At 33.1% G+C, this 27,947-nt stretch overlaps 1 protein-coding gene across 1 annotated transcript in view; it reads left to right on the top strand.

The window, feature by feature from the left end:
* Positions 1 to 8,365, top strand: part of LOC139493512 (ankyrin repeat domain-containing protein 12-like) — a 66,049-nt gene extending 57,684 nt beyond the window's left edge. Inside the window, exons 3-4 of the mRNA XM_071281995.1 lie at positions 4,423 to 4,755; positions 5,603 to 8,365. Coding sequence (XP_071138096.1) covers positions 4,423 to 4,755; positions 5,603 to 6,895 — 1,626 coding nt within the window. The 3' untranslated portion in view covers positions 6,896 to 8,365. The remainder of the gene's footprint in view (positions 1 to 4,422; positions 4,756 to 5,602) is intronic.
* Positions 8,366 to 27,947: the final 19,582 nt, after the last annotated feature.

The raw sequence follows: 27,947 nt of genomic DNA, 5'->3' as shown, positions 1-27,947 counted from the left end.
ACACAAAGTATTGAGTTTATATCTACTAGTTCATTTATCAATCAAATTATCTCTGTTTCGATAGTTCCTATACCAAAATAATCTTCCTTTATCTAAGAGAGAAACAAAAAGATATCAATCGGACATTTCAATTCAAAGGTCAAAAATAAACAGACAACCTTATGACTAACAGACAAACAATAGTACACAAAACACAACATAGAAAAACAAAGACTGAGAAACACAAACTCAATCGAAAACATGGGTGGAGGGTTCCCATGTGTTCCGGAAAGGTAAACAGATCCTGCTCTGCGTATGCCACCCGCAGTTGTTTTTTTTTACAGAAGTACAAATCCAGTTATAAGGATAATTCGATAGCTCATAATCTGGTAAAAAAGGATTGGATTGAACTTAGGTAAATTTCTGTCGTCATCTGTCAAACAGATATCGGTCAAAGGTCTAAGTCTACAACTAAGATTCAAGATATTTACTGGTGAATAAAACCTCATGACCCTGTTGCCTTGATATTGACTTGATGCCTTTGTATTTGAGTCGGTTGAAGCAAAGTTGATTTGTTGCTAAAAGTGTGTTTAAATGACCTTATGTGTACTCCTCTAATATAACATTGTATGTGTATGCTTTAATTTTTAAATCGTTAAACCTGTATTTGGAACTATGGCATGAATAAAAACACTCCCAAAAGACAGAAAAAATTGTATATAATAAAAAAAAAAAATAAGCATGAATGAACACTCGCCGCATGATCTATAACTAATGGCATTCATTTAAATAATGCCTTTTGGCGATCCTATGCACATAAAAAAGACATAAACATCATTTTGAAATATGTTTATGATGTCGCGCGCTATTTATCCTGAAATGGTAAAGTGAAATATTAATGAAACATATATTTTTTAAAGTTCATTGATCATATTCAATGGTCGTTCATGCATAAGTTAATTATGGTTTTAAAAAAATATATATATTTTAACATTATTCTAGGTTTGTTTTTATAAGTTCCAGTGTAAACAAGAAAAGCATTCCATATTTTTTTTCGAATTAAGTTCAAGATTTTCGTTTGTTTAGTATTCATTGTATCGTTGTCATGGAGAATAATTGCAGTCGTGTTTGTTTTATTTCAGTGGGTATTTGAACCCCTCGTGAATTTTATCTGCCAATTGTATCCTGATATGTGTAAATTTATAACTAGAAAGTAAAGAATGAATTGATCCGATTAAGCAGACGTTAATAAATTTACGATTTCAATTATTCAACTAATCATTTCGATTATATATTTGATTGATTTTTGGTATTGATCATGCGCATTACTACAGCATACAGCAGGGTTAGATTTAAAGTTGATGCTATAAAACAAATATTAAGAAGAAAAAGAAATTAATGCACATGCAAATCGAACGATAAAAAAACTTAGAAATATAGGAAGTGATGAGAATGGCCATTTAATCATTAGCATTAGACCCCATGTACTACGTATTTCAGCTGTTGCATGTCTATTCCATACTTAAAGCGTGGCATTTTCTCAACAAGGATTGAGAGAATTTGTTACATATCGCTCAACCGTTAATGCCCTTTCAGATGTTGTTTACCGTGTGCGCATAAACTAGGTTTAATTTCTACAAACAAATGTCCACTTTTAGTAAGGTTATTGTTTTATTGATGAGTATTGAATATATTTGACCTGTCATCTGGTCTGACCCTGTAACTGAATTGTAATAATTGACATTCTACTGACAGATAGAGCTAATGGTCTACATTTTTTATATCTAAAAGAAAGCGTTCAACAGGTATGTTGAAAACATATAGCCTGCTCTTAAATGTAAATGATGGAAAACGATAGTGTGATATGTATCAAGCGTCAATGATGAGTTTTTTGTAGACGAAACGTGCGTATGGCCAAAAAACTAAATTTTAATCCTGGTATCTATGATGAGTTTATTATCCATAGTTGGATAGTACATGTCAGTTTTGACTGTTAAAATCAAGTCATTGGGGAAACTGCATCAGTCCCTGTATCTCTTATCATGATAAGTTATTTACGGAATTATTGTAATGATTAACCAAGGAACTGAAACACACCAACGAGGTTTGTTTTCATTAGAGGCATCTATTGTTCCATTCTTGTTATGTCTTTTGAATATTTCGTATAATGTATAACTTTGCAAAACACTCATTATAGGCGAGTGACTTTAACCATAAAATTTAATTTTTAATGCACCTACCTAACACACGGCTAAATTATATATCATTTGAAAGCTACACATCTGTACTATCTGTGTTGCCCGGTCGTAAAAACATCGTACGGTGCAATTGCCGTCATTTCTGCCGTGAATGTCACCAACCGAATAAGGCTTGGCACCGAGTTAGGAAATACATGAGCCACAAGATGGGTAAAAGAGTGCCGTGGTGTAGTGGTTAGTGCATCGGACTGAATTTTCGGCTCTTCCTTGGCACCATTTGTGAGTATGGTCTTGAGGAAACGGTAAAAGTCCGTCGGAAGGGGACGATAAATGGCTGACCCGTGTTAAGAGAGAGCCATATCTCTTGCACGTTAAACACACCTTTGTAGATTTCGAAAAAGAGCAGGCTAATGCCGCTACAAGGCAGCACTCGCACCCGTAAAGTGGAAAGCGATTAATTTAAGTTGCAAAACTTGTTTCCCAATCCACTATAAATAAATATGTTTAAGCTAAGACGGGTGTCACATGTGGAACATGATCTGCCTACCCTTTTGGAGCCCCTGAGTTCACTCAAAATCTTTTTTGGGGGTTTGTGTTACTCAATCTGTAGTTTTATATGTTGTGTTTTGTATACTGTTGCTTGTCTTGTTTGTTTTTTGCCCGGCTTTGTCAGTGCGTTTTTAATCATGAGTTTGATGTCCCTTTGATATATTTCGTCACTATTCAAGTAGTAAAAAGTTTTAAAATTATAGATCAGTGTAGCTAAATGTATCATGATAACGATTTGGTTTTTATATATATATCACCGTGAGCAAATTAAGTTATTTTCGCGGATATTTGTCTTATTGCGTTAATCTTCTTCACTTTACTTTGAGGTGATTTTTTGGCCGATTTTCATTACTGCAAGTTAATGTCTTTAAAGTAAAATAATACCAAAGGGACAATCAACATCACAAACCATGAATCAATGTCATTGTGTATGTAAAACACTATAAGCAGTTGTGAAATAACAAAATGAAAAAAGTCAAATACCCTTCCTGACCTCATAAGATCATTCGCTGTTAGGAGTGTTCGTTTTCATGGTATGCTGTGTTTTTTGGACTGGTGTTCGTCTCTTGGACTTTAATTTTATTTTGTTCATGGTTTTAACTAACTTGATTTGTTTCTTACGGAAGCTTATAGGGGCCTTATGCTAGTTACTTAAGGCCCCTATAAGCTTCCGTACATTTGTATTTTTAAAGCTTATGTAGAAAATACTCAAAGCATCTTTTATTCCAATAATTAAAGCGATTAAACTTCTAAACACATTGCATATGACTTACTATAACACGATTGTAAACTAAATAAGAAGCAGCCGCATTTTATTTAGTTCGTTTACATCCCACTTTATACAACCAAGTGTTTCTAAACAAGTTTACTTATTTCAATGTTGCCTACGATTTAGTCGCAAAGTAATGTTTGCATTTAAACATGATTACAAAAAGTAAAAAAGTTTGACTTCGTAAAAAACATATTTTAACCTCAATTACCCTGCATATATTCTTTTCTTACGTTAAATACCCCTTCTTTTATTATGGAAAATCATTCTCCTCCCTGATATTCACAATTAGCGATGTGCTATTTTAACATAGATTAACAAAATGATTGCTATTTGCAGATGGCAGATTTTTGGGCAACTGCAAATACTTCAATAGAAGGCTGTTCTATGAACAATAATTAATAACTGCATCTTAAAATTACAAAACAAATATTCCTTGACCTAAAACATATACATTTATTCATTTTTGTAGCATACAAATATCTATTCCCCAAGATATACTTTGCTTTTTGAATAATTTTTCATTTTTTTAGATTTGTGATAAATTTCAATTTTCGGGAAATTTTGCGCATCGAATCTCTTATTTTTTGTTTGATTTGGAAATTATGTATCATGTTCCATAAAGTTCATATGATCTTTTGGAAAATTTTATGGTACAAGAATTAGAAAATGGCGTTTTATTTAGTAATCGCAAAAATTGGAATGTGTTTTCATGACCTTTGACCTTGATTTAACAAAAATTGCCCGGTACGATTTTTTTACGACCAGGCAAAACAGAAAGTACAGATTAACAGCTTTCGAATGATATATAATACAGCCGTGTGTTAGGTGGGTGCATTAAAGTCGTTAACTAAGCGTCTTTTTAAAATAAATCACTCGCCTATTATGAGATCAAAGATAAAATAATTGATTCGTATTATTTTTCAGAATAACTTTGACTCCGAGGGATATTTCAGGGAACTAATAACGAGAAACAAAATTAGAATTAAACTGAAAGCTGCAAGAGAGAGAAGAAATACTTTTATTGATACCGATTCTGAGGAGGAGGAAGAGGATAAGCTGGATCGTCACAGTGCTGGCCCATCATTACTCAGCAAGATATTAAAACAGCCAATGTCTGAGACTCCTAACGGTGGTAATACTACCATAAGTCAATCAAAAAACGAAAGTAGGGATTCTGGAAAAGGCACACCATCAGGAGATACCATACAGAGTTATAATGATGGAAGTATACCACAATTCTCGCCGGCTAAAACTATGGTAATTCATCTAATTTTCTACGCATATTACAGTTGCTGTTTTACATTATCCATCTGATTTCACAATAGACTAGTTTTGCTACATGTGTAGATGACTTAGAGTAAATATTATAACAATCTACCCTAGGTTTTTATAGTTCAACAATTGAACAAGTTTTGCCAGCTCTTCTTCATAACTGATTTTGACACCTCACTCTAGAACTAAACCTAACAGGTCTGGCTTTCAAGAACCACTGATGAGTCTCATGTACTCGAAACAGGCATCAGGCGTACCAAACTATAAGCATGGTGTCTTTTGATTGTTTATTTACTAATCTATATATCAACATAGTTATTAATTTAATTTGTTTAACGTATTGCAATTTTGAAAATTCAATTTGCCGAATAATTCGTACAATATAGAATTATAGTTTTCCAACCACTCGCTCAACATTGGAATGGAAGTGACGACGCCCCTAAACGCACAAATGACGTTCACTAAAACCACAGTTTTTGACGGAAATGCATCGAACTCGAAAGTTGTCTATTTCGTAAGCACTTTTTTAAAGGGAAATAACGCATATAAAAAGTCCACTGTATATTTAGTCCATATGACTTTATTTATGGTTTTGTTTTGACGATCAGTTTTGTTTCAAATAGTTTGTCTCTATCTAATTATAGTTTGCACACAAAAAATATCTATAATTGTTTTACAAGATAATGCACCCCCTCCCACCCCCACCCCAAAATAAAACCATGTCGGAATAACACATTTTTATTGATGGCTGGGTATAATGGAAAATGTGAGATTGTGCAATTTTCAACATGTATTTCAATCTATTTAATCATTTTGTCTTAATTGCTTTCAGAAAAGAGTGAAATTGAAACTAAAGACTGCCAAACATTTATCCTCGGTCGCGGAGCTGAAAAAACGAAATAAAAAGGAGCAAGAAAAACAAATGGAGTTACTTGAAACAATACGTATGTTGAGGGGAGTAGATAAAGAAGACTTTTATAGAGATTCAGAAACCGAGAGTGAACAGGAAGTGTCGGATCATGCAGAATTTGCCCTCAAAAACAAACATGATATTAAACACAGAGAAAATATAATACACGAAATCATGAAAAACAATGAGCAAACTTTAAATCGTCAAAGAATACTGTCACCGATAGCAAACCAGCTGCTTACCCCTGAAAGATGTTCTTCTCCGGAATGTGCAACTTCAACTGTTCCTACAACTCCAACCTCACACCGATTAAATATTTTTCTACTTCCGGATTCTCCGTCACGAGCAGAAAAATCTCCAGAAATACATCAAGTCGAGATCCATACCGAAAGTATTATGCCACCAGAGGTTGTGAAAAACCCTGATGTTTCGAAATTAAAAGATAAAACCACAGGTACAAGGCGAAAATGTAAGAAATGTAAAAAGAAAAAATATGTGGTAACGTCTGGAAGCAAAATTGACAGTAGATGGCCTAAAGGTCATAAACTTTTTACGCAACCAACGTGCGATTACAGTTCACAAAATTGTTGTAAGATTAGCGAATGTTATACATGTTATACAGACGTAAACCATGACATGGTTCCAGTGAAAAGTACATCTGATATCAAACGAAATAAACGAAGAGACGTTAAACTGAGAAAAATTTGTTTTGAGCATGCTGCTTGGAGAGAAACACTTATTCGTATTGCATATGAAAGAGAATTCGATTACCTTAAACAGCGTTCGCTTCGTGCAGCACTTTATCCTTATCAAAAAAGTAGTCTGGAGAAATTAGTTGCTAACGCAACGCCTAATTTAAAGAACAGCTCAAATACTTCAATGAACCCAAGATTGATTTCGTCCTTGCATGTGTCATCAAGACGACCAAAAAGCATGCCACTTAAAATTGCGAGTGGACAATCGCAACAGTTACGCAAAGATGAAAAAACAAAACTGAAATGCTTAAAATTCCAAACTGTCAATAATGATGGTAGTGACAATACAGGCACTGTTCGTACGAAATCTGGACATACTAGCAACGACCAAGGTTATGATTCTGATGAAAACTGCACAGAAACTCAAGAACAAATACATAACGACAGAATACAAACCAACAACATCCCAACAGACGTGACTGAAAAACAACGAACACAAAAACTTCAGGTTTGGAAATGAATCCAATACTTATTGCATGAGAATATGTGATTTGCATAATTAGGCTTAACTTCTCATAAAAAACAAGAATGAGTCCATAGTACACGGATGCCCCACTCGCACTATCATTTTACATGTTTACTGGACCGTGAAATTTGGGTCAATACTTTAAAGTTGGCATTAAAATTAGAAAGATCATATCATAGTTAACATGTGTACTAAGTTTCAAGTTGATTGGACTTCAACTTCATCAAAAACTACCTCGACCAAAAACTTTAACCTGAAGCGAGACGAACAAACGGACGAACGAACGGACGAACGGAGGCACAGACCAGAAAACATAATGCCCTCTACTATCGTAGGTGGGGCATAAAAAATCCGTTTATTTTTCACAGCATATATACTGTTTAAACGAATTATTTGTATCCTTCATTCATTTAGGTATATTCTTAGGTACTAGCAGTCTGTGTACATTCCGTCAACTTCGTTTGATTGGGAAAAAATAAAACTATTATTATGAAAAAATATTTATTCAAATGGCTATTACTGTTATATTGAACCATTGAATTTATTGTACAAAGATTGCTGAAATGTTAAACTTTTATCAAAATAGTCGATTGTGGTGATCGGTCTTTTTTTAAAATTTAAATATAATGTTGAAATGACTAGTATAGTAAGACTTGATCATTCAAATTCTCTCACAAAGAAAATCGAATACATTTATTGTAAATTTTTGATAAATATTTGTTTTTATTAAACAAACATTTTGAATTATTCATATTTTTAATCATAAATATCAAATGTTCTATAATCAAGTGTTAAAGTGGTGAGAAATCATTATCGAAGATGAAGCTTGGCATTGTTTTTCCAAAATGACAGAATATTAACCTTAATAGTGTTTATGATGAACAAAAAAACAAGATCTTGTATGATTGTTTGATTAGGGTCAATACTTTAAAATTGGCATTAAAATTAGAAAGATCATATCATAGTTAACATGTGTACTAAGTTTCAAGTTGATTGGACTTCAACTTAATCAAAAACTACCTTGACCAAAAACTTTAACCTGAGCTTCACACTATCTTTTTCTTTTTTCAGTGGACCATGAAATTGGGGTCAATACTTTAATTTGACATTAAAATTAGAAAGATCATATCGAAGATGAAGCTTGGCATTGTTTTTCCAAAATGACAGAATATTAACCTTAATAGTGTTTATGATGAACAAAAAAACAAGATCTTGTATGATTGTTTATTTTGACATTTCGGATAAGACCTCTAGATTCAGGAACGATGTTAAAAAGAAAACGAATGTCACATCAAAAAGAAGAAATTGCATAGAAACACAATAACACTATTGAAGTGTGTTTCAATGAAAAACTGCATCTAACGTTTAAAATCATCAACCTGATATTTTTATAAGTTGTTTTTTATATACCTTAATTAGTTTTCAACTTGCTTCAATGCTATTTTCGTTGAAGAATGAATAAAAAAATGCATGATTTCAAATAAATATTTCAACTGTCCCTGAATGTCTGCATTTTTGTTTGGGACTTATCAAAAGAGACACTAAAGACATCAAAGGGTTATCAAATTCAAGTGTCGAAAACAAGTTGACAGCGCTTTTGCAGAAACGAAAACAGTTTACAAAACTCAAAATAAAAAATGGAAGACTGAGTTATAACACCAACCCTTCTCGAAACCAGGGATAATCTCAGGTACCCTCGAATTGTAAAATTATTCTGTTCAGAATCAGGCACTCGTCATGTAAGCAATTTTATAGACCAGGCGTTAGTTCATTTTAATGACCGAAAAAGAATTGACGTATGCATCGCATTGTCATGAAATACAGAGAGAGCAATCTGAACTGTTATAGCAACACAATAATGAGACAACAATCGAACGCCACAAACAATCAAAAGACGTCTACTAAACAACAAACATGACAGCTATCAACAGTAAACAGGTGTTATGCAAACGGACAAGCTCAAAATGTTGACTAGTATATATAAAAAAGAAGATGTGGTATGATTGCCAATGAGACAACTATCCACAAGAGACCAAAATGTCACAGACATTAACAACTATAGGTCACCGTACGGCCTTCAACAATGAGCAAAGCCCATACCTCATAGTCAGCTATAAAAGGCCCCGATATGACAATGTAAAACAATTCAAACGAGAAAACTAACGGCCTTATGTATGTAACAAAATGAACGAAAAACAAATATGTAACACATAAACAAACGACAACCACTACATATACAGGCTCCTGACTTGGGAAAGGCACATACATAAATAATGTGGCGGGGTTAAACATATTAGCGGGATCCCAACCCTCCCCTATCCTGGGACAGTGGTATAACAGTACAACATAAGAACGAACTATAAAAATCAGTTGAAAAAAGCTTAACTCATCAGATGGACAAAAATATAAGTGGACGTGCCGGGTACTTATACATCCCGACACAAAACGACACAATGAACAGCTCTGAGAGTACTCGCAGTTATCTGACAGCTAGTTCAAAGCCACTAACAACTAATAAAAAAATCATGCATCTAAGAATAAACTTTCAATCCGTACACATCCAACATCCAATGGATTTAGTGTAAAGACATCATAAACAGCCAGAGAAAAACATGACCTTGTGCAATGCCAAGTTACAGGTATCGACAGATTGTAGATCCATGAATATGTATATATATAACATACTAGTAAAATTTAGTTAGCTTTTAATCTACTGATAACAAAATCAATATGTATTCCAATAAAAACGATGTTCAATGATCTTATTACGGTGTTGAATAAGTAACCTTTTAGAATAAGTTTTTTTTAAAGGAACGACAAGTTTACATGGATCATTTCTAAATTTCCGGGCACGGTTAACAACATTTCCGTAAAAATGAGGATGTGCTATCCCGTTTGAAATAAGTTTTCTACAGGTACATACAAACTTCAAAACCAAATCTTTATATCTATGGAAACAATTTAGTAAAGGTTTTCAGTAATTTATGGTAACAATATCCCTGGTTTAATAATTTACCAGTAATACATAGGTTGCGTTCGTTAACATTAAAAACGTCACAACAGACACGGGCATAGCTAACAAGTTGTGAAATATAAACACCGTAAGATGGTGCCAAAGGAACATCACCATCTAGAAATGGAAAATTAACAATAGGGAACGAAAAATCGTCTCTTTTGTCGTAAATTTTAGTGTGGAGTTTCCCATTTAAAACCGAAATATCTAAATGCAGGAAAGGACAGTTATTACCGAATAAATTTGATTTATTTAAAGTAAGTTCCTTGGGGTAAATTTCAGCAGTATATTGAGAAAATTCTTGATTATTTAACGAAAAAATATCATCAAGATGACGGTAAGTGTTGTTGAATTTATCAATTAAATGCAATTTCGACGGGTCTTTAAAGGTTAGTTAAACATTCCACCGCTCCTAATTTATAGACACAGTATCATTCATTTCATATTAGGTATGTATGCTTATTTTTCAGTTAAGTTATTTGTCTCTATTTACTTTAGTTTATATGAGGTTTGTCACAAATATCACATTCCTGTGTAATCCAAGAAATTCGAAAAATCTTAGGAAAAAGACATATGTTATTGGTTTTAAAAAAGCAAAAACATTTAGTCCACCTAATTGACTATTATATTACTTTTGAATAAGGTGAAAATGGAATGTTGTAGTTGATATATGTTCAAGACACGACATATTGAAATATTATTGATCCAAATCCATATCAGACCAGACTTTAGTTTAAGATTGATGTCAAATAGATGTAGGAAGATGAGGGTATGAATTTCAATGAGACAACTCTCCATCCAAGTAACAATTAATAAAAGTAAACCATTATAGGTCAAGGTACGGCATTCAACAAGGAGCCTTGACTCACACCGAACAGCAAGCTATACATGTTTATATGTGAACAAGAAATATAATGAAACACAAAATAAATGTGTGTGTGTAACGATGCAATATCGGAGTAATAAAATGAGAATGAAAGTCAAAAGGTCAAAATTAAATGAAAGCCAATAAAAACTAACATGAATCCGTCAATAAATCATCATAATGGGGGTCAACAAAAATACAAGGTATGTCTTTTATCAATTCAATTTACCGCGGCAGCTTCATCATGTTGCATAAGTGATCTATTATAATTGTATGCCTTAATTATACATTCTTGCAAGGACTTTTGTTAATTTATTGTTTAACAGATCAATTTTTATCTTAATTTAACAATTTTGTTTTCAATCAAAGCTACGACAAACACAATATTGCTTATTAAAGTGCAAATACATCAAATATGACAATGAGTGTGATGTATATTAGATCTCAAGGAAATATGTATGTGAAGAACAAAAAACTACAAAAGGTAAATATCTATATATCTTCAAAATATTTGAGAAGACGCCAATTGTCGTATAAGTTGAAGGAACACTAACGATATTATACTATGAAAAGAGACATCAGCTACCAGTAAAGGGCAAGGTCATTGCCAAACTCAGAGGGGCCAAGACGACCACTAGTTGCATCCTGGCTTCGAATGACACATACAAAAATTCATGTGTACAAGGTCATCTGGTGATAAGGAGGTATTAAATAGCTGACATAATTAAAAAGTGTCTTCTTTAACCTTAAGTTAAGGTTATGACCAAGTTCAAATTTTATTGGAGCGTTTAAATTACATATATATATATATATATAATTCATTTTTATGACAACATGGACAAGGAGTGGGAATTTTGGATTCATTTTTCATCACAAATGGTGGACGTTCTACAGTCACTGAAGATATGAAATAAACTCCCTCAAAACAAAACACTGAAATTAAAAGCAACAGTCATACAAACACCATAAAAAAATACTGACTACCTCAGGTCCTTCAAATGGGTAAGTACTAGTAGTTCCCGTTCCAATCCTGTCACCTTACGCGCGTCTGGCGTATTAAATTATAATCCTGGTACCTTTGATAACTATTCGTGGTGTTTATGGCTATTAAAAAAAATGTTGAAAGAACAAATAACAGGGGCGAACTCATGTGAGGACAAACGATCGCATACCAGTGAGAGAGATTATAGCTACGACTAGTGGAACATACATGTTTGTACGCGCGGTCATCTATAACAGATAATCCATAACGGTCAACTAAAACATGACGTACATGTACGTGCAACTTTCGAAGAGATGATTTTAACCTCATCCTAAAAAGAAGGACGGAAGATACCAGAGGGACAGTCAAATTAATAAATCGAAAATAAACTGACAACGCCATGGCTCAAAATGAAAAAGACAAACAGACAAACAATAGTACACATGACTCAACATAGAAAACTAAAGAATAAGCAACACGAACCCAACGAAAAACTCGGGTGATCACAGGTGCTCCGGAGGAATAAGCAGATCCTGCTCCACATGTGGCACCCGTCGTGTTGCTCATGTTATATCAAATCCGGTAAATAGTCTAAATCGGTAGGTCACATTCATGAAAGGGAAAGGGATTGTAGTTACTACGCAAGGAACATATCCGGTATCATCTGTGAAACGGTTATTCCATAACGGTCAACCAACTCGTGATGGCGTCCGTAAAATTTACGAAGGGATGATTTCAACTTCACCATTTGGAACTCTTGGTTAAATAGCTTCCTTGTGAGCAGCAACCCTCTATCAAGAAAATCATGATAGGAAATGCAAGCACGGGAATATCGTATCAATTGGGAGATATATACCCCGTATGCAGGTGTTACTACTTAGAAATGGAAAGTTCACAATCGGAAAGCTGAAATCATCTCTATTTTTTGTTTTAACCGACCCTCATTACATATGTCAATTTCTATAGGTAAGTCAAGATATGAGGCCGACTTAACTGTATCTGTTGTATCCTTTATCTCGAGTTCGATTGGATAGATGCATTCAACATAGTCACCAAATTTTGAATTATTTAGTGAGAGAACATCATCTGTATTGCGGAAAGTAAAGTTAAAAGTTATTGCTAACGTCTTATCTTTCTTCCTATTAAGTTCCTGTATAAAGTCAGCCTCATAACAATAAAGAAACAAGTCGGCAAGAAGAGGGGCACAATTGGTTTCCATTGGAATGCCGACAATCTGTCGAAAAACACGTCCCCCAAACGTAACAAATATGTTGTCAATCAAGAAATCAAGCATCTTGATACTGTCAGATTCAGAGAATTTTTTGTTTGAATCAGAGTGATCCTTTACAAAGTAGGATTTATCCCTCCCTAAGACAAGATACGTGTATCTACGTTGGCCATTCTTTTTTATGAAACAAATCAATACCAACTCTTTCAATTTGTCTTTAAGTTTGGAATGTGGAACTTGTGTAAAGTGTATAAAAGTCAAATGTGTTAATACTATTGCAAGATGAAAGAGAGTAAGATTGTATGTAAAGTTTAAATTTTGATAAGAGCAGTTACTGATGTAGATGTAGATGTATACCGCTGTTCGAGATTCATAAATCGATTGCGAAAAACCCAAATCTGGGTTACAAACTAAAACTGAGGGAAACACATCAAATATAGGAGAAGAACAATGACACATCAGAAACACTAAAATGCAACACACACACGGAAACGAACTATAAGATAACAGCTGCCATTTTCCTGACTTTATTCAGAGATTTGACGAAAACAATGTGATATATAAATGCATAGTACATGAACTACAAGAGTATATAGCATATAAGTAAGTGATATAAACGAAAATTTCATTAACGTACCTAGTAGAAAATGTCGATTTCATACTACAGTGCACATGGTAAAGTCAGTCGAACGCTAGTGGACCTGCAAGATTATTGCAGAATTTACCTATTTCCAGTTGGACGAGATAAGTTTTTATTGAGTTATGAGTATGTGTCAGCTTATGACATTCCATACTGTCATCTATAATCAACTGACAAATGTGGACACACTTAGGCAGATAATATGATACTACTCGGGAACCAGAAGTAAACAATAGAAAAACTGGACATAACGGATTTATCAATCATCCTGGTTTAGAATATGTATTTCCGAGCAAATTATTTTTACATACACAAAAGCATGTAGCAGCAGGTATATAACAGTGTTAATTAAAAGAGGATAGGCTCGAGAATAAGGGTATGGAATGGTTCCTATTTTGTAGGCAAAAAAAGTATAACAAAACAATCGAACTCTAAGGTAAATAAATAGTGGAAGTTCATAAAACTGACAACATCAAGCGTTACACCTTTATCAACCAATGGAACGTTCCGAATGGAAAACAACTGTCAAATTCTTGTAGATGTGTATTTTTAACATCCCACTTGTATGACAGTTGTTATAATTATTATACGCTATATTAAGTACAGAAACTTTATTAAAGTTGATATCATTTCAGTTTAAGGTGGTATGGGTGTCTTTCGCCTTCTTTGATTGTGAAAAACAGAGAATCTTAGGTCCAGATTTTCAATCAAGTAAGCAAAATTTGATGCAGGAATGCCGTTAACGAATCTGAATTTGCATTAAATAAAACAAATTTATAAGATTACAACTTATAAAAATTGATATTTTTACTACAAGTGTTAATTATTTTAGCTTGATTTTTTATGTTTTTCAAAAATTGTCATTTTAAGGGGGAGTAACTCTGAAATAGTGCATTTTCGGAAGTAACCTACATGGAATTTTGCTATTTTGAGTTCTAACCGGAAAAAGCGCACGGTGACATTATCTTTACTCTTGATAAACTCAAAGTATTTTCTTACAGCTATCTTCTCGTATTTCATTTTACAATTCTAGCATTTAGTTTAGCTTCTAATCATATAATGGTGTTTTTTCCTGTATAATCCATACAAAATGTTTCATTTTGTCATAACCTGTAGCTTGAGAAAATGCACGGTGACCTATCATTTTTATTATATTTTTGAACATATATGAATAGATATTTGGCAATGTTTGAACAAATTCTATCATTTTTAATTTAGACTTCCATACCACCTTATGTCGTAATTTATGCATGCAAACAATTTAAAACTTTCTTATGGAAAACCATCGCCACACCCCTCTAGATAAAAAATTATTTAAAACGTTGTATATGACCGATAAGTCGCAATTTTATACGATATTATGTTGGTACTTAAACATTCAAACATGTGCATAGATCAAACAATTTTTTAATGTTGTCACCGAAGTGCAATTGCACTGAAGTGACATAGTAATGTGATCAATTATTGTGCCAACACTTTTTCTCATACTAGTATCATCAATCTGTTATAGGATTAATTAATCCTTCGATCTGTGCCTATTCCTAGTTATTTTATCTGATAAGAACAATTAACGGAAAACACCCAACTATGTTAATAAAATTGAAAGATATTCATGGAGAAATGTTTCAAAATATTCGATTCCTGTACTTAAATCTTATCCGCCAAAGCTACTGCATCCTCAGACATGTCAATGTAATACCAATAAGGATTAGACCATTAAATGTTGAGATGTAATAAATACAAGTCAGGTCATTGCTTTTTAATGAAACAAAATCACAAGATCAATAAAAACATACGGTATAAAGATGTAAGATTCTGATGGGTCGAAGAACCGATATAAGTTATAGTTTGACCAACTTGATCCTAAGAGATCACTGAATGATACGATAGAGTTTGATCGAAGTCAAAGTCTAATTCTTCAATCTCTAGAACCAATATAACAATCTGATAATAAACGGTTGAAACAATACAATGCAGATTATGAAGATGAAAAATCAGAATCTACAAATGTGTTGTTATATGCGCAAGCATATCTATACCTCAAGCATATCCTAATAGACAAATTCCAGGAGTTATATACCTATATGGAGTTATTTTCTTTCAGAACGACAGGTCATTCTTTTTCAGAATCAACCCGGACGATACCATGTTTCAATGAAATATGCTTAAAGGCATAAAATAATGACTTGTGTGAGGTCATTATTTTCCTTGATAAACATGCAATCTATGATTTACCTCAAAACTTTATTCGTCTAACAGTTTATTGTTGCCGATTTGGAAATTTATTTTTTAAAGTTCAATCGATGATAGGTGTAAAGGAAATCGTCATTGTAGTCCCGCATTTTAATTTTAGAAACAAATAACGTTAAGTTTTGTTAATTTATCGCTACAATAAAGAAACATTATCATATATGTCAGATGATTTTTAATGTAGACTTTCATAAAATAAATCAAGATTAAACATATTGGTGTGTAAGATTTTGAAAATCTTATTGAGTCAAACTGAATAGGTTGATTGATTTTTGGTTGCTTGTTTAACGTCCATTGGCAAGTATTTCATGCATGTTCAGAACGATACACACTGAATAGGAAATCATACTGTGACCTCCATGTATTTATATTCGTCTTTGTGTCGGTTCTTAACTTTTTAAAATTTATGTATACATTTTACTCTATCAAATGATCAACTAATAAGATAATCTTATAATCTATTGAATAACATTAACGTAACTCACGAAAGGGTCGGGTGCGGAGGGTATATGATTATATCCTGATTATCTTTTAATAAAATGTATTGCTATATTCAAAAGACAATCTTTCTAAATTTTTCATTCGATTCAAGTAAAATTGTTAAAACAATAACCACTTTTCATCGATAGAAATAACATAACAAATAGAAGAAAAAAAAACATACCCCTCCCCCTTTTCCATAAGCTAAGTGGTACAATAAATTACTTACAATGTGTCTTGTATTTGTCATACACCGTTATTGGATGGTAACAATACATTTGTGTCTTACTTCATGCAGTTACAGTAATATTTTTATTATTGTGTATGGATAATAATTTTTAAAACTCAAGGTTAATATCTAAATTATTTAGTGAGTTTTATTTCCCAGCTGCAGGGCGTATTAAAACCTGAACGCATTAGAAAGGAATATTCCACTTTAGTGTTGTCGGTAAAATAGGATACTTAATTTTACAAATCTTTATAAAATTAATAATTTTTTGACGGTATATAAGTCAGATAATGCATATTTTAAGGTTTTTCTTGTCGTAGAACACACCTCGGGGTGTTCTACGACAAGAAAAACCTTAAAATATGCATTATCTATAACATAACTTGTCCCTACAGATCTCTAATCCAGCCCTACGACCAACACAGAAAAACTGTCAATTTTGCTGTGAAGTTGTACCTCTTTCAGTCTGCTGAATAAACTAAAAACTAACAGTGTATTATCGAATCAAAATTGACAATGATTACTTTCCATAGGGCATTGAGGAGGGAAATCTTGAAGGAGGTAATTTTAGATAGTAATTTTCAGACTTTTCTTCTGTGGTAAATTCAGTGTTGTCTAACATTTTGCTTGCAGTAATTTAAGATCTTTTCAGTTTATTTTTAGACTGTTCAATCGTTGGTACTTACCGGTACAAAGTAACAACATACTGAATAGTCTGTAAAGCTACTGAACAGAACTTTATTTACTGAATTCTCTGAAGCGAACTGAATGGTGTGACGTCGATAAATCTGCAAATTCACTGAAAAGACTGGGCATAACTTAAGGTGTCAGACCACCAATTACCACCTTTCAATTTACAAAGTAGCCCTACTCTGACAAAAAAGTGCTGTTGATGTCATTGTTTACTCAAACTTCGCAACAAAGGAATAAGTCCGGTAAGGGCTGATTTTGGTCTCAAATTTCAAGTTCATCTAACGAAAAATTTTAGACACTTTTTAAACACTTAAGTGTCTATTTCAATTGATTCGATTGGTTTATGTGAAAGATTTTAACTGATTTAGTCATTAAAAACGCTTCAATTCAAGCTATAATATGAAAAATCTATCAATTATGCAAAAAAAACGTCACTTTTCAGATGTTTTTTGTCAAAAATCATCAAATACAACTTACATTTCAATATTATGAATGAACACGAATGCGGCCACTTTCATTTAAGACGGAAACCGTCTAAAATTTAACTAAAATGCTAAAATATTGAAGATTTCAGTAATTTAGCATGACTTAATGATGCTAGTACCCAATATATGTGCATTATATTGTCAAAAACAGCCCATATTTATGTAGCAGAAGCCTTCTTATTTTTAACGACCATTCGGTTAAAGACCAAATTCCTGGATATTTTGATAATACTGAACTCCCTCTTATTTGTTATATTTACAAGAAATATACCCGGAAATATGTGTTTAATTATAGCCAATTGTGTAAAGATATAAATATCATTGAAAATGCACCTTTGTCGTGAAATTGCAGAAATTCCGAATGGCCCATTTCCCATGTCATAACAGGAGACCTTAACATCGTTCGCGACCGAGAGTTAAAATCATTCCTCGGTAAAGGACCTAAATATCGTCCCCCGTCAATTATTAATTGGAATGAGTGTCGTAATGTCATCCACGACTCACTCCATACCTACTGTTTGAAATGGGTAAAACGGGAAAAAGCTGACAAAAAATCTGTGGACTCTTTTTTAATTCAGTTATGAAGATAGTTGATATTCGAATACAACATTTTAAAGAACATTTTACTCTTAACAACAACCATAAAAACCCTATTTCGCGTATCAAACATAAACTAAAAGAAGTAGCCAAGGAATTTGTTTTTGTCCCGGCTGATAAAGCTGCTAATAATGTCATTATTGTTTGACGTAAATTTTATATAGAGGTTCTGCAAAAGGAAATCACGAATTCACCAACATTTCAACTGACTTCATTTTCAAAAAACGACCAATTACAATGAAAGTCCCAACTATGTACTGGCTTCCGAAGCTACACAAAAAACCTTACAAATATAGATTTATTTTATCTTCAAGCCATTGTTCCACTACTTAATTGTCTGTTTTACTTACTAGTACACTTGGTACAATAAAAAACCTGATAATAAACTGTTCAAATAAAGCCTTTGAAAAAAGTGGAATTAATTACTTTTGGAGTGTCAAAAACTCGTTGGAAGTACTTGATAAATTGCATGCATATATTGGTGATTTTGAATCTGTTCAAAGTTTTGATTTTTCTACCCTGTATACCACTTTGCCTCATATTCTAATTAAGAAAAAATTCACATTCCGTATTAACTGGGCATTTAAAAAGTCAGAATGCGAGTATATATGTTCAAACTCTTTTAGGTAATTTTTTAGTAGCAATAAACAAAAGAACTATGTCAATTGGACTTGATAACATTTTTGTTCACTTTGGAGATTCCGTATATCGTCAAGTTTGTTACAAAAATTTAACAATACTTTTAGATATTTGGATGATATATTGGTTCTCAATAATGACGATTTCAGTATGCATACGAAAGAAATTTTTACTTTAAATAAAGCTAATACTAAAAATGACCACTGCCCTTTCCTCGATCTTGATATCTATATCATTAACGGGAAGCTTAATACAAAAATTTATGATAAAAGAGATGATTTTTCATTTCCTTCGTTAATTGTCCATTTTTAGATGGTGACGTTCCCTTGTCACCGTCTTATGGTGTTTATATATCTCAACTTGTACGATTCGCTCGTGTATGTAACAAAGTATTAGATTTTAGCGAGAGTTATTTATGTATTACTGAACAATTATTACACCAGGGTTTTCGATTTCACAAACTGGTCAAAACATTTACTAAATTTTAGCACCGGTATAAGGAAATAATTCGTAAATATAACTCAATATGCAGACATCTTATACGTTCAGGTATTTCATATCCAATCTTTTATTGTAATATTCTTTACAAAGCACAAAAATGTCAGTATTTACCTCAAAAGTTTACAAAACCTTTAAACAGACTTATTAAGAAGGGATATAGTTACGATACTGTTGTCGGGCATTAAAGATTGCATATGTTGGCTTTAATATTGATTCACTTATAGGGTCTTTGCATCGGAACTAAACACATTTATTTAAAAAAAAAAACAGTTATTGGCATGACACGGGTTATGTTCTTTTCATATATCTTATGATAGTATGATACTATATCCCTAACGGGCGGGATTGTGCCTGATATTCATATGATGAAGACATAATCTTTCAATCAGTTTAATTGAGGTCTGGAGCTGGCATGTCAGTTAACTGCTAGTAGTCTGTTAATATTTATGTATTATTGTCATTTTATTTATTTTCTTTTGTTACATCTTTTGACATCGGACTCGGACTTCTCTTGAACTGAATTTCAATGTGCGTATTGTTATGCGTTTACTTTTCTACATTGGCTAGAGGTATAAGGGAGGGTTGAGATCTCATAAACATGTTTAACCCCGCCATAATCTTGTGCCTGTTCCAAGTCAGGAGCCTCTGGCCTTTGTTCGTTTTGTATGATTTTTAATTTTAGTTTCTTGTGTATAATTCGGAGTGTAGTATGCCGTCCATTATTAGGGGCCAGCTGAAGGACACCTACGGGTGCGGGAATTCTCGCTACATTGGAGACCCATTGGTGGCCTTCGGTTGTTGTCTGCTCTATGGTCGGGTTGTTGTCGCTTTGACACATTCCCCATTTCCTTTCTCAATTTTACTTTCAAATAAATAGCTTACAGATTACATTTTCACAGTTTTGTAAAACTGTTATATTTTGGGGCAAAAAAGGGGTCTTTCTGAACCTGCTCCTTTGCAGAAATGAAACTTTTTGGGAAAGAGAAATGTATGTACACCAGTTTGAGCCAAAATTTACTTGTCTAAGAGTTTGCAAAAAATTCAAGATTAATGCGCTCGATATACTAATGTACGATCTCTAGAAACCTAGGACTTATTTTGATAGTTGCAGTGTTGCCATTATTCGTGTGTTTCTCTGTCTTATGTGTTCTTCTATTTATTTGTATTGTAGTCCTGTCATGTAATCTTCTCATTTTAATGTTGTATTAAACATTCTCATAAAAGCGGGAGGTTTGGCATGTCACAAATATGTCCTGTACCAAGTCGGGAAAACGGCCATTGCTTTATTATAGTTTGTTTCTGTGTGTGTTACATTTTAATGTTGTGTTTCTGTTGTGTCGTTGTTCTCCTCTTATATTTGGTGCGTTTCCCTCAGTTTTAGTTTGTAACCCGGATTTGTTTTGTTTTTTCTCAATCGATTTATGAGTTTCGAACAGCGGTATACTACTGTTGTCTTTATTTGCCAAGGTCAGATTTATCTTATATGACTTTTAATATAGGTTGAAAATTAACAAAAGAGGGACGAAAGATACCAGAGGGACAGTCAAACTCATAAATCGAAAATAAACTGACAACACCATGGCTAAAAATGAAAAAGACAAACAGACAAACAATAGTACACATGACACAACAAAGAAAACTAAAGAATAGGCAACACGAACCCCACCAACAACCAGGGGTGATCTCAGGTGCTCCGGAAAGGTAAGTAGATCTTGCTCCACATGTGGCACCCGTCTTGTTGCTTATGTGATAACAAATCCGGTAAATAGTCTAATTCGGTAGGCCACATTCATGAAAGGGAAGGGGAATGTAGTTATGACGTAAGGAACCTATCCGATAATTTGTGAAACGGTTATTCCATAACGGTCAACCAACTCGTGATGGCGAAAATTGCAAAATTTGGTAGAACAGAAAGAGAATTTAAATTGGTGGTCATCTGATGATAAAATTAAAATATCTGTTCCAGACTATAGTTCGTTTATTATTGTTTACTGCTATTTAAATAAGTTTAATTCTTCATTATATAGATAGTTGAAATAGAAGACTTATATTTATTAATTATTGATAACTTATTCTTCTACCAATTGATTTGTTTGTAGAATGCATGCTTTCGTTACAATCAATGTTTCCCTATCACAATGTTTTTAAATTCAATTGAACATAAAGTATACATACAATTATAAAATAGCATTGTATACTTAGTTTGTAAAAACATATAAATGTTTGATTAGAACCAGTTTTCATTCAATATGTTAGTCATCAATAATAAAAGAAACTAAAAAAAAGTGTTGTTGAAGTATGATTTCATGACCACATGAACCAAATGTAAGCCAAAAAGTCACAAGTCATGTTCGAAATATATATCAATTCTGCTAAAACTCGTTAAAGTAACCCCATCACAAAACTACTAGTATATCAACGGATCTTGTACAAAGTTCAACAACAGGTTGTCTGCTGCATGTGAACATTTCACGACAGATAGATCTTGACCGGATGTCAGATTTGGTCTAAATGCTTTAGTTCTGAGATATTAGCCATAAACTGCATTTTATCCCCATGTTGTATTTTTAGCCATGGCGGCCATTTTCGTTGATGGGCGGGGTCAGCAGATACATTTTGAAAACTATATACCTTGAGGATGATTAAATTAAGACCACGTTTAGTTTTATTTGGCCCAGTAGTTTTAGAGGAGAAGATTTTTGTAAAAGTTAACAAACAAGGTCAGAAAACGATGGACGACTGACGACAAGTGATGAGAAAAGCTCACTTGGCACTTTTGGATTAGGTGAGCTAAAAAGGGGGCGTCCATACAAACTCAGAACTTCAATTGTCACACGTTATAAACCAACGGAAAGAATTAAAAAAGCCGTAATGTTCTTTCATATTCTAAGACCAATATCCAGCTGGTTTGACAGCTGTTTACATATGGGCTCCGACGGATAGAAATCGACCTTATGCAAGTGAATATCAACATATCTGGTTTCCAATCTCGGCTGAAAATCAAATCATTGTCAAAAGTCTGTAACTGTTTGAAAATTGAGTTGTTATATTATAAACCTATAAAACAAACAAAATGCATCATGTCTTGCGTTTTTAAACATGTGAAAGGCTCCTAAAACCAGTCAAAGTTGTATCCATGTACATGTAAATAATATGCACTCGCATAAGGTCGATTTCTATCCGACGCAGCTCATATAACACATTCAAAAGCAAAGAAAATTAGTTTGTACAGTTATTGTATCTAAATCCTTAATTTAATTAAGCTTCAGAAATAATACGTTAATAATAATTAGAGCCGATTGTTAACTCCTATATAGCTGTTCAGGCCAAAAGAAGAAAAAAAGGTCAAAAAAGTCAAATGAACAGAACTTTAAAATGAAAATCAACATAAGAAAAGGAAAAATCGTATGATTTATTACGCCTGTAACTTGTAATTCTTTTTACAATGGTTGCTAGTAAAATGACAATCTTAAGATCTAGAATATTGAACGCCGCACGAAGCAGAAGGAGTTGAAGTGAATACATTTTATTTGTACAATACATAAATATGGGTTGGCATTACATAATAATTATTTCATTCGAGTATCTGATCCAATACAATTGGTTTTTTTTTAAATACATCAAGTGATAATATTCGATCTGAATGACGTTTGGTCATAACTCGTGATTCCTTACAATAACGAAATAAATCGACAATTAAAAGGAGCATAGTAAGGATAGTTATCTCCCACCAGTTACTAAACAGAGGGTGATCTTACACTGACACACCAAGTCCGAATGGGATAACTATTTTACATCCCAGCTGTTTTAGATTAGACGAAAAACCATTTACAATTCTTAAAATCTAGTTTAAAACGCCACACAACCATTATTATATACTTTATATACTACTATATGATGTATACCCTTTATGACCCTCAAACACGATGAGTAGATATCAAACAATGACAACTCGCCCCACTGGCCAATCGGCCCACACTATATCGCCACTTTATGAAAAAATCGCCCAACTCTTGTAACCGACTCGCCCAACTTTAAAAAAGTGTAAAATCAAATTGAACAATCAGTCTGACAACTCATTTATTAAACGAAAAGGGTTTAAACCCCGCTGAGTAAAGGTCTGCCAACTCGCCCCAGTTATAAAAATATCTTGCTTCCTTTAAGTATGTTAAATTTCTTATAGTTCGTATCCAGTCGTCCTGGTGAAGTTGTATGTGTCGTGGCTTGATATGCTAAAGGTTTTGAGTTCGAATCCCAGCATATTCACTGGATTTTTTCTACGTTAATTTTGATATACTAGATAGATAGTCTTCGCCGTATAATTAATTATAAGTTTTATACTGGATTTGACATTCCCGCCAAAATGTTACAGAACAAAGGAAAGCATGCATAACAAAGAAACATAAACTGGGGTGATCTGGTAGGGGTGATCAGGCTCAGATCACCCCTGTTAGAACAAAGGAGCTGGGATGTAAATTGATATCATTTAAGAATGTGTACAATTTTGGTTTTACCAAATACTTTTAATCCGTTTATGGTTTAAAATTGAATTTATGCTATTAACTTACTTTTCATCAAATATTACTGCTACATGGAAAGCACATAACAGCTGCACGGAAATAGTTTTTGCGCTTTTCACAAAAAGTGCAAATTTTGCAGGACTCGTTTTTTCCAAAACATTAGTTCTGCAATTGATACAGATTTATTTGCAAAAAACTCATTCTGAAATGGTTGAATAGACTAGTTCAACACACATTTTGTGTATCAGATATTTAGTTTGCTGTAAAAAAAATACTTTTATAAAATGTCGGTATAGAAGCCAAGACAAAGCTTGATTAACAGCTCCAATGATACGTCTCTCTAGTCTTAATTTTGCCTGAAATGTAAGTTAATACCATAATTTTAAATTTTAAATCGTAAATGGATTAAACCCAAATTGTACACATTCTGTAATCTTGTCATTTTGCATTGTTTTCAATGGAAGTGTTGCAATACTTTTTTCCAGGTGTATATATTTCGAGCATGACTTGTGATTTTATGGCTTTCATTTGGTTCATTTAGTATGAAATCATACTTCAACAACAATTGTTTGGTTCTTTTATTATTGATAGCTAACACATTGAATGAAAACATGTTCTAATCAAACATTTATATGTTTTCACAAACTAAGTACAATGCTATTTTAAATTGAAGTTTAAAACATTGTGATAAGCAAAACAAATGTTTGAAAAGAAAGCATGCATGTACAAACAAATCACAAATCAATTGATAGAAGAATCAGTATAAGCAATAATTAATAAATATAAGTCATCTAGTTCAACTATCTATAGTATATAATGAAGACTAAACCAAATTAAATAACAGTTACCAAAATCTATAATAAACGAACCATAGTCTAGAATGGATATTTTAATCTTTACATCATCTGGAGTCGGTTTGTGAAAAAAACTTACGCATAAGATGTATTATTAGACATGAACAATTCACTTCAACTTTGTTCTTGTTTGGCTTTATAACTATTTTGGTATGAGCGTCACTGATGAGTCTTATGTAGACGAAACGCGCGTCTGACGTACTAAATTATAATCCGCGTACCTTTGATAACTATTACGACCATAAGTCGTAAGTTTTTTTTGTACACCTGACTACTGAAAAGTCGGAACAATAAATTAGTAAGCCATGTCCAGTGTTGCTATGAATTTACAGATTTATTAACGGTAAAACAATCAGTACCCTTCAGACAATTCGGTTGCAGTAATGTCAGACTTATTACTGTCTCAGAAGCTTTGTACCGATAAATACCAATTACTGAATAGAATAAAAATAGACTGAAAAGATCTTAATTAAACTGCAAGCGAAATGTCTACTCAGCACTGAATTTACCGCAGTAAGCCTGATAAGCCTGAAGTTTAACTGAAAATCTGAAAATGACCAGATCATTAATGGTTCAGTCTTTAAAGAAATATTCAGAACCGAATGACCGGTTCAGAATATGTTTCATTTACTATTGAGAAAGACTGTCTATAACATTCCCCTCTCGAAAGCACTATGGAAAGTAATCATTGTTAGTATTTTGATTCGAGAATGCACAGGTAATTTTCCGTTTTTTTGCCGCAGATAGTAACGGTACCCTAAGTAGAATAATAGACTTCTCCGCTATGGCTCGAGGAAGTTCTGTTATATTATGACAAGAACTGAAGACACTTTTGATATATGGGCATGCTTTATTTGCTGTTTTAATTTCCCTATTCTGACCGAACGTTGAGCTGCATGTTTATGTAACTTTTCTGTGTTTGTCTGAGGGCCGGATGACAGATTTGCGGGACAAGTTAGCTCTTGGAATTGTCCGTTTGGATATGATTCGGGTAAAGATATCACAGCCACCAATCAAACTAAGTCATACACAAATATTATGAAAACAAGTGCGTTAGTACGACTTCCGAGTATGCAGCAGAAGTAATAAACAATCAAGAATTGCTATACATTCACAAGGTAAGTCACCTATTTATATCATAAGCTTTACCGATAATGTCATTCGACCCTTTACTTTGTTTTCCTTCATGTGTTATCACAACATTGTTGTACATTGAGTAATATTTTTATTACGGCTTTTCTCCCGGTGAATAACGATACGATCTGCACGAAATTCTTACCGACATCTCTTTTGTTATTTGTTAATAAGAAACTTAGTTGGATTGGTGGCCGTGGATATGCTTGTACATATGATGAAAATTGTATACTATATTCAACCATATCCTAGCAACAAACGGAAATAAAAACGAATTGTGAATTTCTAAAAAGCCGGTGAATATTTCAACTCTTGGGGAAGAAATCGTAACCCATGAATAAGAATGTGTGCAATGACAAGTAATCAATGAATGCGATAATCATGATAATACTATCATTTCCATTTTGTCAGACTGAGTTAAGAACAAACGCAAGTTTTGCGTAAATACAAATGTTCAATAGCTGGTATCTATGATGAGTTTATTTTCAATAAAAAAAAAGTCCTGGTTAATCCATCTTCAACATTTTCTTCTGTCCACAGTTTTATTATGAGTTTGTAATTTTGGTTTCCAATAATGAACGATTTGACTTTAACAAAATGTTATGACTTAAATTAGTATCTTGTTTAAACTATTAAAACATACTAGGCTTAAGCATTGAGTGAATCATCAGAATCATGTTGGTCAAATTATAAGTAATATCGGTTCTTCAAAACAGCATAATCTACATCTTTGTATGTTAATTATTGATCTTGTGATTTTGTTTCATAAAGTAGCAATAAAAAGTATAACCTGTCTTGCATTTATAACATATCAACATTTGATGTTCCAATGATTATTGATCATATATTGACATATATGTGGATGTAGTAGGTTCGGCGTCTTACATTTAAGTACAGGAAACGAATGTTTTGAGCATCTCTACATGAATATCTCTAAACGTTCAAAACAAAGACGGGTGTTTTTCGTTCATTGTTCTTATCAAGGAACCCTTTTGAAAAAAAAACTTATTAGGAACAGGCACAGGCAAATAACAGGAAGGATTAATTCATCATAAATTATAATAAATTGATGACAAATGTGAAATAAGTGTAAGCAAAAGTGTTGGCACAATAATGATCCCATTTTCACCTAAGTCCAATGGCATTTTAGGGTGATACCACTATTAATTTGTCTGATATAGGCACATTCATATAGACTGTTTGAACGTACAAGATATTAAGGGTCAGTTGGACAATACTTGAGGGAGACTTTTAAGTTCGTATTCGTGGAAGGTACATCATTGCATCAAAAAAAAGTTATAGAACAGTATATAGTTGGGCTACTCATGCACCTACTGGTTTTCAACTACCTCTCGGCAATCCTCGTCGTTTTATTTTATTGGCCGATCACGGTGTATTGTATAGATGAATAAATCATTAGGCATGCAAAGTCAAGCTATTAATTCAGAAAGGCAAAGTATGAAATGGGAGAACCGATATATTACAGTAACAACCTATAAAATCATAAATCACCATTCCAAGTTGATGGGGAGATGAAAAACAGTAACTATATGTATAGAATAGCAAAACCCGTGGCCGCCTTATGCATGGGGCTTCATATGTGGTAATGCGTAGACTATTTAGTAAATATACATGTTCCACTCCTAACGTTGCCCAGTCACCCTCTCTCTTTTGAAGGCCTCGAATCCAACATCTGTATGTATTACAGTTTAATATCGTATGCCCTTATAAGATATGCGGAATCCTCTAGATTAAAGCTATAAAGCTGTATTTTATTTGGCACAACAATGCTCTTCAACTTTGTACTTGTTTGGCTTTATAATTATTTTGATATGAGCGTCACTGGTGAGTCTTATGTAGACGAAACGTGCGTCTGGCGTACTAAATTATAATCCTGGTACCTTTGATAACTATTTAAACCACTGGGTCGATGCCA

The sequence above is a fragment of the Mytilus edulis genome, chromosome 10 (assembly GCF_963676685.1).
Source record: "Mytilus edulis chromosome 10, xbMytEdul2.2, whole genome shotgun sequence".
In the NCBI taxonomy this organism is placed as follows: domain Eukaryota; kingdom Metazoa; phylum Mollusca; class Bivalvia; order Mytilida; family Mytilidae; genus Mytilus; species Mytilus edulis.
Note: the sequence above shows the minus strand (reverse complement) of the source record. Positions and strands in the feature narration are given on the sequence as shown.